Source organism: Thunnus albacares, chromosome 6 (genome assembly GCF_914725855.1).
Source record: "Thunnus albacares chromosome 6, fThuAlb1.1, whole genome shotgun sequence".
Taxonomy (NCBI): domain Eukaryota; kingdom Metazoa; phylum Chordata; class Actinopteri; order Scombriformes; family Scombridae; genus Thunnus; species Thunnus albacares.
The window spans coordinates 31,860,512-31,875,495 of record NC_058111.1 but is presented as its reverse complement, the minus strand read 5'-3'; the positions used below and the strand labels follow the sequence as shown (position 1 = coordinate 31,875,495).

At 38.9% G+C, this 14,984-nt stretch overlaps 1 protein-coding gene across 1 annotated transcript; it reads left to right on the top strand.

Annotated features, from left to right (window-relative positions):
- Nucleotides 1–2,146: 2,146 nt before the first annotated feature.
- On the top strand, nucleotides 2,147–14,055 carry LOC122983975 (coatomer subunit delta). The gene is made up of 10 exons (XM_044354197.1): nucleotides 2,147–2,376; nucleotides 3,588–3,851; nucleotides 5,056–5,235; nucleotides 7,194–7,399; nucleotides 7,569–7,730; nucleotides 8,934–9,099; nucleotides 9,723–9,870; nucleotides 11,362–11,470; nucleotides 11,748–11,952; nucleotides 12,817–14,055. Exons 1-10 carry the CDS (start codon nucleotides 2,374–2,376, stop codon nucleotides 12,904–12,906), a joined length of 1,533 nt encoding a protein of 510 aa, XP_044210132.1. The 5' UTR covers nucleotides 2,147–2,373; the 3' UTR covers nucleotides 12,907–14,055.
- Nucleotides 14,056–14,984: the final 929 nt, after the last annotated feature.

Genomic DNA, 14,984 nt, shown 5'->3' with positions numbered 1-14,984 from the left:
AATAAAAATACATTTTCATTATATTCAAGATATTTACAATAAAATCTGTCTTGGGGTCTTTACATTGAAAATATATTATGACATCTTTAAGAGAAAGTTTAAAACTATGTGTATAATGTTGGAAATGATTATAATCTGACCAGAAATGGGTCAACATCAACAGAATGTCAACATCAGCAAAACATGAGAGACAAACATTAGTGAGGTATATATTTAAATGTATTTCTCCAGCATTATTGGGTATACAGCATTAATATGGTAATATGGTAAGTTTTATTCCAACTGATATCTTCAATTAAGTGATCCTGACAGAACTTTCCTGTTGGAGTGATCTTTCTTTGTTTCTACAATTAATTCCCAGTATATTGATTATTGCATTTAGAACCAGTGATATCTAGACTGCTGATAAATGGTTTGTTGGTTGTTTCTTAATATCTTTACACACAATATGGCTTTTCATTAAGTGAGACGAATCATGTAGGATAGCTTTATACACAATAGCAAATTCTTCATATGTGACAGGGAGGTTATAAGTCATCATAAATGGGCTGTAGGTATATGAATGTCCATTATAATTAAATAGAGCAGATACAAAATTGATTTGAACTGAAGGTGCCGATTTCTAAAGAATAGAGTTTTGTTTTTGTACGTGTTAAAATCATCACTTCAGGCAGCATAACTACTGTGACAGTGTGGCTCCAACCATAGACTGTATATAAAGATTATATTATATTAAATATATATATATTTATATACAGTCTATGGTTCCAACCTAATGGTGACATCCAGTGGCCAAAATAAGTAATAATAATAATAATACTGCATTACTGTAAATTCTGTTGTGTTATGGTGATACACTGTACATTTTAGTTGAGAATGTCCCCAAATTTGGTGTGGGGTAATTTAACTTAACACATTATTTTAGGAATATACAACATGTGAGTGCAAAACTGAAATAACAGAGTTCTTACTACTAGATTTTGACTTACAGACCCAAGATAGGGCCTCAGTATCGGCCAGTAAAACAACTGGGGCCTTTATTATATCAGTTAATATTGTGCTTTAGTGGTGCATATTGCTAAATAAACTTTCAATGAAGTTAGCACAAACTGACACAGCAAGGCTTGAGTTCTTGTGGTAATCCAGCCTTGATAAGAATGACCCAAGGTCACATAAAACCACATGAGGAGACTATTCAGCACAAATGTTCTTCTGATCTAACAGTTTCTTGATCTTTAAAGTTTGGACCAATGAAATATACAATAGTTCCCAGAAACTGAGTAAATCTGAGCAAAAGTTTTTGTAAAATATATCTTATTATAAAAATTTTGCACCATACAGTAACAGTGTACATTGTGAGATCAGTGTAAACAGTCTGTCTGAAATTACTATATCATGACAAAAATAAATATATAATAATGAATAATAAGGTTTATAATTGATCCAATCATGGGATTAACCCCACCACTGGGGTAAGATACCCCCACAAGTCATTTTGATTTTAGGTATCAGACTTTGTAATTAACATAATGCATACTATCTCATCAAGAGCCTTTTCTTTTATTGATTTCTGTCTGTTCAGTAAACAACATTTTTTTTGTTTTGTTTTTGTTTATAAAGACCAAGTTTATTTAAATTGGCAATTTTAGTGAGGTTTAGCTTTAAAGGGTTGAGGTCTTAAACAAAGCAAAATAACAAATAGTTTTACAATTTCTAACTAATACATATATTTGGGTTTTTTTTTATCTGAATGCTAATTATAGATAGCTTAGGTTTTAGGGAATTTTACGCTTCATGTCAAACTTTATATGAGGATATTTTTTAAGGTAAAAAATAAAGCGAAAGTTCGTTTTAAAATACATGTGATTTGTGTTGACAACAGTCGTTTTTGGCAGAAAAGAAAGGAAAAAAATAATGATAACTTTTCGTGAAGATGGAAGTATTTACAGCCACATCATCACTAATGACAGACATCGCTTATTCAGCGCATGAAAGTCAAATGAAAGACAGACATTCGGAGCTCTCGTCTGAGAAGTGTGAATAAGAGGAAAATTGATTGAAACGACAGAAGCTCAAATGGAAGTATGGATGGATTATAAGAAAAGTGGAAGCAGTGCGACCATGGATTCACTTATGCAACAAAGCCAACATTTCGGGCCCACGTCACTGGTTTCCACGGTGGGCTGATCCGGCGCTGCTCTTCCGGTGGAGACGTGGCTCTGTACCGCTGCCATATTAACGCTAACCAGCTAACAACCACACAACCTGAAGTCACCTGTACGCTCCTATCTTGCTATTTCAGAGTGACTAGAATTCACCAAAGCAACAAACACGAGAGACTGAAGATCGTTGTTCCATAGAGAGAGACCAAAAATGGTGAGTGACGATCGAAAATCAAGATCTTTTCCTGCTTTTTATCGGGCCTAGCAATTATCATAACATTGGCTAACCTGGCTGCGGAAAAGCAAACAGTTATTTCCGTAAGGGCTGACAACGCTAACGTTATATTTAGTTGCTAAAATGATTCTAAAAAATGAATCGAGGTTACATTATATGGAGTGAAATTTCAGGTGAACAAGTTGCACAGGGAGGCAGACGGTGCTGCCGTTAACTAGCTTTTCATGCTAGCGTTAGCTTTAGCTCCTGTCACTAGCCGGATCCCAGCTAACGTTACCTGCTGTCAGACTGTCCGCAGACAGACAAAACTGCTTCACAAATAAACCATAACGTACATGTCGTTTACATTATAGTTAATAGCCAGCTGTGACAACTTTCAGTCAAATCTGTCAACGTCTGTCGTGTCTGAATCAAGTTCAGATCCATTGCAGTCTTTCATTCTAACTTCAGCCATTGTCAACGTGGAATTAATGTTATTCCTGTTTTCATCTACCAGAATCTAATGAACAACGTCTTTATATAATAGACACTTATATGCAAGTTATTTTTAACTGTAAATCTACGGTGGGTTCGTCAATCCAAGCACCATTTAAAATGTTGGTGATTTAAACTTGGTTTCGCTTATTGCCACACACACACACAGAGATCATCAACAAGATTTAAACACGTCCTCTGAATTGCTTTTCACCATTGTCAAATTCGGCATACATATCTTAACTGCAGCATTTCTTTCAGTCACCTTAGTCAGCTTTCATAGCCATTTTGCCACATACTCCTCCAGTCCCCTTCATTAAAAGTCAGCAAGGTAGGTGACTTGGTGCAGTGTGAACTGATAATACAAGTTAAAAATGTGAGCTGAGCTGGTTATGTGTTTGCTAACTGCACAGGAAGACTGTCAGAATTTGGTCAAGGCTTCAAGTTCTGTGCCACAAGATATTGTTTTAAGACAATATTAAATTGGATGATGTTTACCTTGGCAAGCTGTCCCTAGAAATACTCAACCGTTAGTGGAACCTGACATTAAAGTATAAAGGGGAACTATCAACTTAATTGTACATTGTTAAGTTCATTCAGCCCCACTAAAATACTTGTCTTTTAGCAACTTTTTCCACACTAGGATAGATTATGAATGATTGTTGTGTTAATACTAAAGGTCTGTAGGCACAATAATGAACTCGCTTTGCCTGCAGGTGCTGTTGGCAGCGGCGGTGTGCACCAAGGCCGGCAAGGCCATTGTATCGCGGCAGTTTGTGGAAATGACCCGGACACGTATCGAGGGTCTCCTGGCTGCATTCCCTAAACTGATGAACACGGGAAAGCAGCACACCTTTGTGGAAACGGACAGTGTTCGCTATGTGTATCAGCCGCTGGAGAAACTCTACATGGTCCTCATCACCACCAAGAACAGCAACATCCTGGAGGACCTGGAGACACTCAGACTCTTCTCTCGTGTGGTGAGGAATCATAGAGCCTCTTTTTTGTTTCTGCTTGTGTAAATGATGGTGATGAATGTGATGTCATGTGGTGGCACCCTCGTTTTGAACCATATATCCATCCATACTAATCTATTATAGATCAGATGTAATGATAATTCATGTATTAATGTAATGATTGTGTAAAGTTGGATTGTAGATGAGCAGCATTTACATGTGAAGCATAAAATGGATAGATGGATGCTGCTGCTGCTGAAATAGGCATGTCCACTTATGAGCAATTTCATTCTTCTTCTCTGATATTAATTGAGCAGGACACGCATGTTGTCCCATAGTGTACAAGAGCAGATACCTGCCTTAACAAAATAATCCCCAATGTCAACTGTCAACATGGAGGAAAAAAACAAATGAAAACAAACTATAGTCAAGTTCAGGGGAAATCCGTACTCAACACTTGGTCTGACTGTTATATTTGACAACCAAAAGTGACAGTATGTTGAATCGGAAGCTTTTTATCACATTTGCATCAATTTCTGAGTAAAGTGAACTCATTGTTACATCTGTATGTAGCATCAGATACAGCAGCGTGGCTACATCTTGTAAAGTATTTAGCTCATTTAAGTTGGCAGACTGAATTTATTTCTTCTATGTAACAGAAAGCACGCTGCACTGCCATCATTCCTCTACAAGTAATCTGACACCGCTTTGACTTTTTAGATGACTTTCATTTATTTATTTCCCTTTTTTCTTTTAGACAGACAGTTTGAAAACCTAAATCACGCATGATATGTATGAAATCAATTACGTCAATTAACTACTAACTTTTTGTAAGAAATATTAGCACTGAGATGAGTCTGGTTACATCTACAATCTAAAATTCTAATAGGAAGTGAGTGTGAATCCACACGGCTTCAAACTTTGATGTTAATACTGTTCAGCAGCTGCCATTTCTTTGACATGTTTGAAGTTGATCTTTGTCAGAAATGGGTGAAAGGTGTGTTCAAAATAAACGGAAAACAAACACTGTTGACAAAGCTCAGCAAAACAAACAAATGCCTAAATGATCCCACAGTAGTAAGCAGTGTTCAGTAGTATTTTTATCCAGGGTCAGATGCTTTTATCTTTGACTGTCAATGATGAAGTGATTTTTCTGTCACTTTTTTTTTTTTTTCTAAAAGATCACAAATCTGAATCTGAATTTTGTGTCTCCTCCCTGCCCGTCCAGATCCCAGAATACTGTCGTGTGCTGGAGGAGAGTGAAATATCTGAGCACTGTTTCGACCTGATCTTTGCCTTCGATGAGATCGTGGCACTAGGATACAGAGAGAACGTCAACCTCGCTCAGATCCGCACCTTCACAGAGATGGACTCTCACGAGGAGAAGGTTTTCCGTGCTGTCAGAGAGGTGAGTTCACACAGCTGTGTATCTCTTGTTTATTAGAGAGAGTAAAATGTCATTGATCCTCATGGGGAAATAATGCAAAACTACAAAGAAGCAGAACGGATATATTAAATATTCAATAGAAAATGTTCTCAGTTTTATGAAAATATTAAGTAGAAGTTTTTTGAATGAGATGTATCATTGTGATAATGTAGCCCGTCAAGGTGGAGCTAGTTTAACTACTTCATATTAGAGCTGTCGATGAATATTCTAAATTCAATTATATAATCGAATTGTAAAAAAAACAGACATTCTATTGTGAAAATCAATATTTTATTGTGAAAAAAAAGCGGCACTACCATGGCTGTCTGCCTCACGAGTTCTCACGTGTTCCTGGGCCGCTGCACTGAACGCACTGCATGATGGACAGGAGTCAAGCTGAAACGAGTGAATAATTCAACGACAGCTGTGTGGTAATGATTGCAGAGTGTTCACACCCCAACTCGCAGAGAGAATGATTTGCAGTCGGAGCAATGTAAGGGCATTTTCACACCTGTTTGCTTTGCTCCGAATCAGTGGATGAGTTGTGTGCTTTCCCGTTGGTTTGGTTTGGTTTCACATAACAAAATTTCAAGCAAACCAAAATGAAATAAGGTTTAAAAACACACATTTACCAACCTTAGCATCTCACATGGAGGCTCTGACACTGACAGGAGCACCAGCGCGCAGATACAAAGAGATATGATGGATCCATTTTACCAGCCTGCATAGCAGCTAGCAGCTAGCTAGCATGGCTAGCATCGTTAGCATAGCCGTGCCTTGCTGTGTGTAGCCCATAGACTGTATAAAAGTAAGATGTAGCAGTGGTGTCTCCTGTTTAACAGCACACTGCCGGGCAGGTGGCAGGTGTGTTTATGGCTTTTGTGTGCTCAGAAAGACGTTGTGGAGCAGATATAAAGTCACACAGCTGACAGACTGTTAGCCTAGCATGCTAATCCTACGGTCTATCTGTAATAACAACGTAGGTGTTTCTCTTTTATTAGGCCATCACACAGTTGGTGTGCTGAATGACTGAGACCGATTTGCTGCCAATCATTGTGTTTGGTACCTCAAGCCCGAGTATGTTATGCCATCAAGAGCTACTATGACTAAACTCATTGAAAACACTTTGAAGAGAAGAAGGATGAGCTATAAAGTCAAGTTAACCAGGGCAGACAAGCTAGCTCTGACTGCTAGCACCGACTGCTGGACAGCTCTCACAAATGAAAGCTACATCACAACTTTTCTTAAAAATTAACCGGTTAGTCATCAATTAATGGGTGTCAGTCTATTGAAAGCAAAATTAACCAAAATTGATAATAGTATGAACCGTAGCAGTCAGGATTACTAAGGTGTACTTACTCCACACAGGAGGGTGATTAGCAGAATGATCTTTGAACATATTTTCTATCAACAATAAAGTGTACTACTGTTATTACTTGGATAAACAGTCTCTCTCTCTATCTATCTCTCTATCTCTCCATCCATATAAACTCACTGGCCACTTTATTAGGAACACCTGTATAATCTAATGCAATCCAAAACAACAGCTCTGCCATAAATTCTACATTTATGAAGCTTCTACATTTTCAGTTTTTGTTGACATTGTCAGAAAGGTGATAATTCTACTTTATGTTTATTATTGAGGTTGTAGTGGGTGGTGGTGAACTGGAGTGCATTATATTGAATGGTGTTCCTAATATTTTGTCCACTCCATACATGAGGGGGACAAAATATTTGGAAGACTTGTTTACATATTTATGCATATACATGTAGAAATAGATTTTACAACTAATTTTCATTCTACTAACTGTAATTGTGTAAAAATGACTTGCTATGACTGTTTTAGTTTGCAGCAATTAAAAGATAAGTGAATATGATGTAGTTCTCTCTGAGTGTAATTACAAAATGCTTCAAATGATGTTTTTGTTGTCTGTCTCTAGACCCAGGAGAGGGAGGCTAAGGCAGAGATGAGGAGGAAGGCCAAGGAGCTGCAGCAGGCTAGAAGGGACGCTGAGCGCTCCGGAAAGAAGGTGCCAGCTTTCGGAGGCTTTGGCAGCGCTGGCATGACCAGCGTCTCCTCAGGGTCCATCATCACAGACACTATTGTCGAGCCTGAGAAGCCCAAGATCACACCCGCTCCAGTCAGGTACAGTTCCAAGAAATACTTGAATGAACATGGCTTGTTGTTGTTATTTGTATTGGCCAGTCATTGTAGTTTTGAATGGCAGGGTTCAGTAGTTGATGTTTTATACACTGGCTGAGGACCACTGATGACACTTTGTGTTGTGTTTTGTGTTTTTTTTTTTCCTTTGCAGACCAAGTGGACCCAGTAAGGCTCTGAAACTGGGTGCTAAAGGGAAAGAGGTGGACAACTTTGTTGACAAGCTCAAGTCTGAGGGTGAAACCATCATGCCTAGCACAGGAAAGAGAGGCTCCGATGTGTCTAAAGTTCTGCCACCACCAGTTAATGTGGAGAGGTACAGACACATCAGGGTTTATATGATTTAAATATTGTTTTATTATAAGTTTATTTATCCTCTGGGATTGTTAGGTTTGGGATTGGATTGAAGGTCAGAGGAAAGCTCTGACTTTGGGTTAGGCAATATGGCCAAAAAATACAACCATGCTTTTTTGTTTGTTTGTTTTTAAAGTTTAGGGTCCATTCACAATTATAATCTTTCTTTAAAGCAAAATGCAGAATTGAAACATCATATTTTTTAGGGCATAACATGCAAGACTGTTGATTAAGAATAATAAAAGCTGCACCTCCTGCAAGGCTGCCATCATTATGCATAAAATACAGGTTTTCCCACACAGCTATAGATTGTTACCACCAGTTACTTCAACCAAGTAAAGCCTCCAGTTTAATAATCAGTTTCAGTACAGATAGAGCAGAAAGATCAGTTCACTAATTGATCTGCTGCTGTTTTTATTTCTTGACAAAACATCAGCCTGATATCTGCAGACTGCTGCCAGCTGGCGTTAGCTACCAGGCAGGTAGAGACAAACTGAGCAAAGTAGCATCTGGAAACGGTTGAGTCGACTCCCGTGGCTTCACCTCTAATAACCAGAGATGACACCTTTTAAATTCACTAGATAGTCAGAGACAGCTAGCCGCCTGAGGTCACCACAGTCCTGTAAACTGTGGCAGGTGAACATTTAATGAATCTGATCACATCACAGTTTACAGGACTGTCATGACTCAAGATGGCTAATGTAGCAGCTACCATGTACGCTGATTTTTGTGCATGTTGTAATAATTCATTTTCACAATTTAGACATTTTACACATCATGCAAAAATATAACTTAGAATAAACTGAATATATTCAGTGTATCACTCAGCCCTAGACAACAAGTGAAGCCTCCCTCATTCTGCATTAAGCTGCTCACTTCCATTAAAGAAATACTTAACTTTTGCTTTCAATAAACAGTAGTAGCCCGTATACTGTTTCAGAGGCTCTTCCACTTGAAGATCTATTTGTGTTATGTAATGGTCGAGGAGGATGTTAGTCAAAAGCTATTGAATAAAAGCTATTGAAAAAAAAAAATGTTTATTTGCCATCTCATAGCGGTCTAACCCCGACATCTACTACACATAGATGTTCCTCAAGTATTACCCAATTTTAATGTGATTGGCTGATTATTTTGTGATGGCTGTTTGGATGTCTTTCCTTTCCAGTGTACATCTGCGTGTGGAGGAGAAGATCTCACTGACTTGCGGTCGTGATGGCGGCCTACAGAACATGGAGGTGCTGGGCATGGTGACGCTCCGAGTCACAGATGACAAGAACGGACGCATCCGCCTCATTATCAACAATAATGACAACAAAGGATTGCAGCTGCAAGTAAGTCTACTACACTTTCTAATCATGTGTTTAGTTTGATATACAACAGTGTAGCTGCTAGTCATGTAAATAATGTTTTTTGTTAGAGGACATTTGACTCAGCAGGACAAACAACACAATTTTTTTATTGTTATGAATTCTTAAGCTATTTTAAAATTTGTAGCTTATCAATATATCCCATAATATATATCCCATATCCCAAATAATAGACAAGGTAGAGAAGGAGAATGCCATGAGTTCAAAGTGGCATGTTGTTTTCAACCATAGCAACAGAAAGCATACTAAAACAGCAGCTACTTAAAAACTGTGCAGATACAGAACCCTAGCTGTCCCAGACATTTCTGAGTCACACTTTGAATACAGAGCAGAATCCGGACATGCTTAGCAAAACATATTAAGTCTTTGTTTAACTCTTTATTTTACGAGGGCATTTCAAAGCCCGTCATCCCAATTCCATTTTGCCCCAAGCCCCTGTTAATTTCCAACCCTGGTCGACCTTCCGTTTGCATTATTTAAAAGGACCTGGCTGTAATGTGTGCATGCATTATGGACTCCCCTGAGTTTCACAAGTTAATAATGACAGTTTACTGACAGTCCTGTATCTGCCCACCTTCTCTCCTCAGACACATCCCAATGTGGACAAGAAGTTGTTCACAGCTGACTCAGTGATTGGCCTGAAGAACCCAGAGAAGTCCTTCCCTCTCAACAATGATGTAGGTGTGCTGAAGTGGAGGCTACAGACCACAGACGAGTCCCTCATACCTCTAACCAGTAAGTCCTGATATATATACACAATATATGACTCATCTGGGGACTTGAAGTGACACTGCTGATCTGTGTTTATTTCATTAGATAAGAAAGAGTTATTTATTGTCACTATTTGACACTTTTACACAAAAATATGAAAAAGTTAGTGTGTCCACCATCATAATATACTAACCATATAAACTTAAAGGGGACCTAATATGCTCATTTCCAGCTCTATATTTTTATTCTGGGACTCCACTAAAGTAGGTTTACATGATTTACATTTCAAAAAAATCCTTATTTATCTTATATGGGCCCTTATAGCAGCCCTTCAGTTCAGGCTCTGTCTGAAACAGGCCATTTTAGATTCCCCTCCCCTCTGCCCCCCTCCCTAAAAGTCCACTCTGTTCTGATTGGCCAGCTTCAGGAAGCTTCCTCCAGCTCCAGAGGCTATGTAAACAAACAATAGAAGTCAAATTTTGCTTCTTGTTTTCGTTCTTTACTCAAAATATAAACTTCTCAAATACATCCGTACATGTTGGAGCTGAATTCCAATCCGAAATATGTGAGTGGACAGCACGAACATCCGCAGCAACAAAGATTACAGCAGGACATATCTGTTTGGTAACGCTGCTGTGCTTATTGTGTGACATCTTTATCCTCTCTTTACTTTTGTAGCTTCTAAATAAATCTCTGTGGTGTGAAGTTTAGTTTCCTGCGTTCCTGTTGGACTTTCAGATATCTGCCTCATTTTACTGTTAGCTGTATCATTTACAGCCATATTAGAGTTGTGTTAAGTTACTGCTGATGAAAACCCAACATTTCCTGCTTTACTGCTTCACATTAAAAGCTTTTAAATGACCAAATAAAGGGAGACTTTTATTGTGAAGAATTTATAGGAAATGAAATGTGCTCATCACCAAATTAGCAGCCCTAAAAACAGGTCGACACAACAAGATCTGGAGATATTTGGAGCTCTTTGTTCAGCGGATCAGTTAAAAATAATGCAGGGAGGAATAGTACAAGCAGAAACAGCCACATAAATGCCATAATGTTATCAGGGCATAGCAGTGAACTTCAGCACTAACAAATGAGAGCAGCTAATCAACACACACTTGTGGGTGCGCTGTGCATGGATCAGATGACCAGATAAAGAAATCTGTCACAGGTTGACGTCAGCTCGTGCCGAAAACGTTGGAAACCGAATGTTCCAAGCAGTCTGAAGCCGCTGCTTTTTGTTTACAGGGATTACTTCTACATATGTTCACCTCATTATTTGACATTTTGGCTACATTTAATATGAACATCCAACATTGTAACATTATATATATGAATGACAGAAAATAAGGAAAAGCGTAATAGGTCCCCTTTAACTACAGAACCATGTCCATTGTTTGCCCTTGTCTTAAACACAGTCCAGTGCTGTGGCTTTCATGCTGCAGTCATGGACGTAGTATTGCAGCACAAAAGAAGAGTCTCAGTTCTCTGCATTCTCTGTCTCTGTCTGTCCTGCAGTAAACTGCTGGCCCTCAGAGAGTGGAACTGGCTGTGATGTCAACATTGAATACGAGCTGCAGGAGGAGAGCCTTGAGCTCAACGACGTGGTCATCAGCATCCCTGTACCGTAAGTATAGTTTGTGTCTTTGGCTGTTTATGCATTGATAGTGACACCTTGTAATTGTAGTTTATATACTCTGTCCTGTGATCTGAGATCTGGTCATCTTTTGCAACAAAAATGTAAATCTCTCAGTTTTGAAGGTATTTAGATTCCTTAAACGGATAGTGTGGCTGATATCAGGGACACATGCTCACAAATCACAGTTCCCTGGATAATTAAAGGTGATAAATAGTGAAACCTGTCTCCTGCAGTTGATTGACATGTTTCTGTTCTCCTGTTTCAGGTCTGGTGTTGGAGCTCCTGTGATTGGTGACCTGGACGGAGAGTACAAACACGACAGCAGGCGAAACATCCTGGAGTGGTGCCTACCTGTCATTGATGCCAACAACAAGACCGGCAGCCTGGAGTTCAGCATCGCCGGCCAGCCCAATGATTTCTTCCCTATCAATGTGTCCTTTGTGTCCAAACGCAACTACTGCGACATCCAGGTAGGTTCATGTACAGAAGTAACACCTGTCACACCTTTTATTGTGGGTGTGGATATTGTTTTCTGCTAGAACATTACTATAGCTTCAGTAGAAGGTAATAAAGCAGCTGTTTAGCCACATAGTTTAGATCACATCGGTTTAGCAGCAAAGAGACACATTTGTGAACCTGAGACGTGTTCTCGCTCATTATGTGTATGTCTAGTCTCCTTTTAGTGCATGTAGTCTGTAATAAAACGACAGAGAGCCTTTCAGACAGTGTATATGAATATGATGTATTTATAATAAACTCTCAGAATAGTTTGAGTTTGATTCAATTTTGGCATTTGAATATCAGACAACCTGACAAATTGTTACATTCTAGGTAATGCTCAATATTTACTTGTTTGGCTGTCTGAATCGACTCAACACTGGTAGTGACTGAGTTGTATTGTTGGTAAATGAAGGGAAACAAAATATCTGCCAAAGTAAATTTATTTTTTTATATTTTTGGAGGGCGTTTTATGCCTTTTTATTAGATAGCTGACAGTACAGGAAATGCAACAAAAGTTTCAGCTGGATGAGAAGCAGAGATGTTGTTCCTCATGGTCATCAGGACAAAGTAAACTAGGCAGCTACAACATGTCTGTAACATTCATATTACCTGCAAGTATTATGAATGTTAGAAAAGCTCTTGTCTGACCTTAATTTCTGTCTTAAAAAATGCAAAGTTGAAGGCAGGCAGGGACATTTTCTTCTTGCGTTATGAAATAAATGTTCTGGATAGATGCTGTCTGTAGTAGAATTAGTGCAATTTTTTTCCTGTTTATGCTCAGTAATGTTTACGTACATGCTGCTAATTGCCTCTCCTCTTCTTCTTTCCTCCAGGTTACCAAAGTGACTCACGTAGACGGAGACGGCTCTGTTAGATTCTCTTCAGAAACCTCCTTTGTTGTCGACAAATACGAAATCCTGTAAAAAATATTCAAAGAAAAACAACAAAATCAAAAAAAATCACCAACAAAAAAAAGTCCAAATCTATGCTACAGAGAAATTGAAGATTTCTTGCCTGCCCACCCTGTATACTATTTCAGAGACTGTGTACATCGACAGGACTACGTCAGCCCTCTGGCAAAGCCTCTTCCTGTGGTGGAGCAGAGCAGCGGTGGTGTATTTATATGTTTGTATGAGAGAGGATCATCTATATATAGAGTTAATTGAACAGGAAAACCAACAAACACACACACAAAAAAAAAAAAGAAGTTTCAAAACTACACTGATGCTGTCGTGTTCGCCCAGCAGAACTGTAAAGAGGACTTCAGACTAAATAGAGGATGACTGTGGGGGTGCAGGAGAGGCCGCGGCCCGCCTCATCGTCAATCTATCAGTAAAACCCTGGGAGGAAGTAGAGAGGGAGAACAGGGACCTGAGGCCACTGGTTCAGTCTCCACTAGAATGAGCGCTGGTAGTTTTAGCATCCCAGAGAATCATGCATCCTCCACAACCTGTCTTCTTCACACAATGGTTCGATAAAGCCGCTTTTCTCGAAATGGGGTTCTTGCTTTTTCTTTTCAGATTTTCTTATCCATAATAACTGCAGAGTTGTAGTTGTCTCAATCAATATAAGCCTGTCACTCTAATCGTTAAACTATTGTGATTTGCTCTGTTGATATCTCACTTCAGATGATTGTTTTTTTTTTCTTTTCTTTTTCTTTCTTTCTTGTGAGGACATTTTTTTGAGTTTTTGTAGAGAGATATCACTTCGGTCCGCTGAAAAGCAAAATATGGCTCTGTGCTCAATATATTGTCTTTACTGTCTGCGGTTATCATCAGCAATATTGTCGCACTGTGTCCTTTTTATTTTTAACTGATATTTTTTACTGTTTTGCTGTATAATTTCTCATTGTTTACCACTAATCTGGATATTGGAAATTTGACAGTGAAGAGCAGGACTTTGTAAGGGATTCTCAGCTGCAGAGCAAAGTAATCTACTAGTAAATACATTTGACTATTGCATCTGTCGATCTTTTTTGAAACACCATTGCAACCACTCCTCACTTTGTCGAAAAGAGAGACGTCACGTGTCAGTCTGGTCCGTTTACGTCCCATGATAAGCCCCCCCCCCCCCCCCCCCCCCCCTAAAGATATCACGGTAAAATGTACTTTGAACGCGGCCCAGAAACAACATTCTAGCCTCTAATGTAACATCCCACGAGGGGTTTTAGATCTCAGATGGGAGTGGGTGGTGTTGGCATGATAGCGGAAATACACACACACACACACACACACACACACACACACACACACACACACAGAGCAGGGATCAGACTACCAGCCTGATATTTGATCCACTCCCTCCACATCCTGGAAGCAGGAAGGTAAGCAGAGCGACTACTGGAGTAAACTCTGCTGCCGACAGCCCTGTTCATCCACCCAGTCATCCTTTACTTACATTCTCATAGTACATCAACATTATTCAGAATATAACATTTGTCTTTCATGTTTTGTTTTTTTTTTTTTTTTTCATTTGTACTCCCCAAATTTCTATTTAGTAATGGTTGTGTGGATGTGGGGTTGAAAATGACTAGATTGAGCGTTTTTAACTAAATTACTGAAGGGGAATCTTAACATTCCAGTGTACAATTAGAAAAAAAAGAATCTTTAATGGAATAAAATGTATTATTGAAAATGTAAGTCTGACTTGGGGTTTTTGTGTTGCTTATGCACTTAATTAGCTTGTATTAATTAGCGCCATCCAGGCCCGTTTAAACAGTAAATTTGCCTCTTAAAATATAAATCACATCTAATCCTGCTCTGAATCAGGATTACTTCAGGGCATAGCGTTCACTTCACCAGGAGACAACTATAAAAGAACTGACACAGAAGCATGAAAACAGTGAATCCAGCATGCAAGCAGACTTCCACAAGAGACTGGCACTATATCAAGACCAAAGGAACAGGATGTTGCAAGAGCAGACAGACAAACATCAGTCTGAGCTGGAAAAAATGAAGAAATTGATCCGTCGGTCGGAGGAAGAGAGTAAAATGTGAAATCA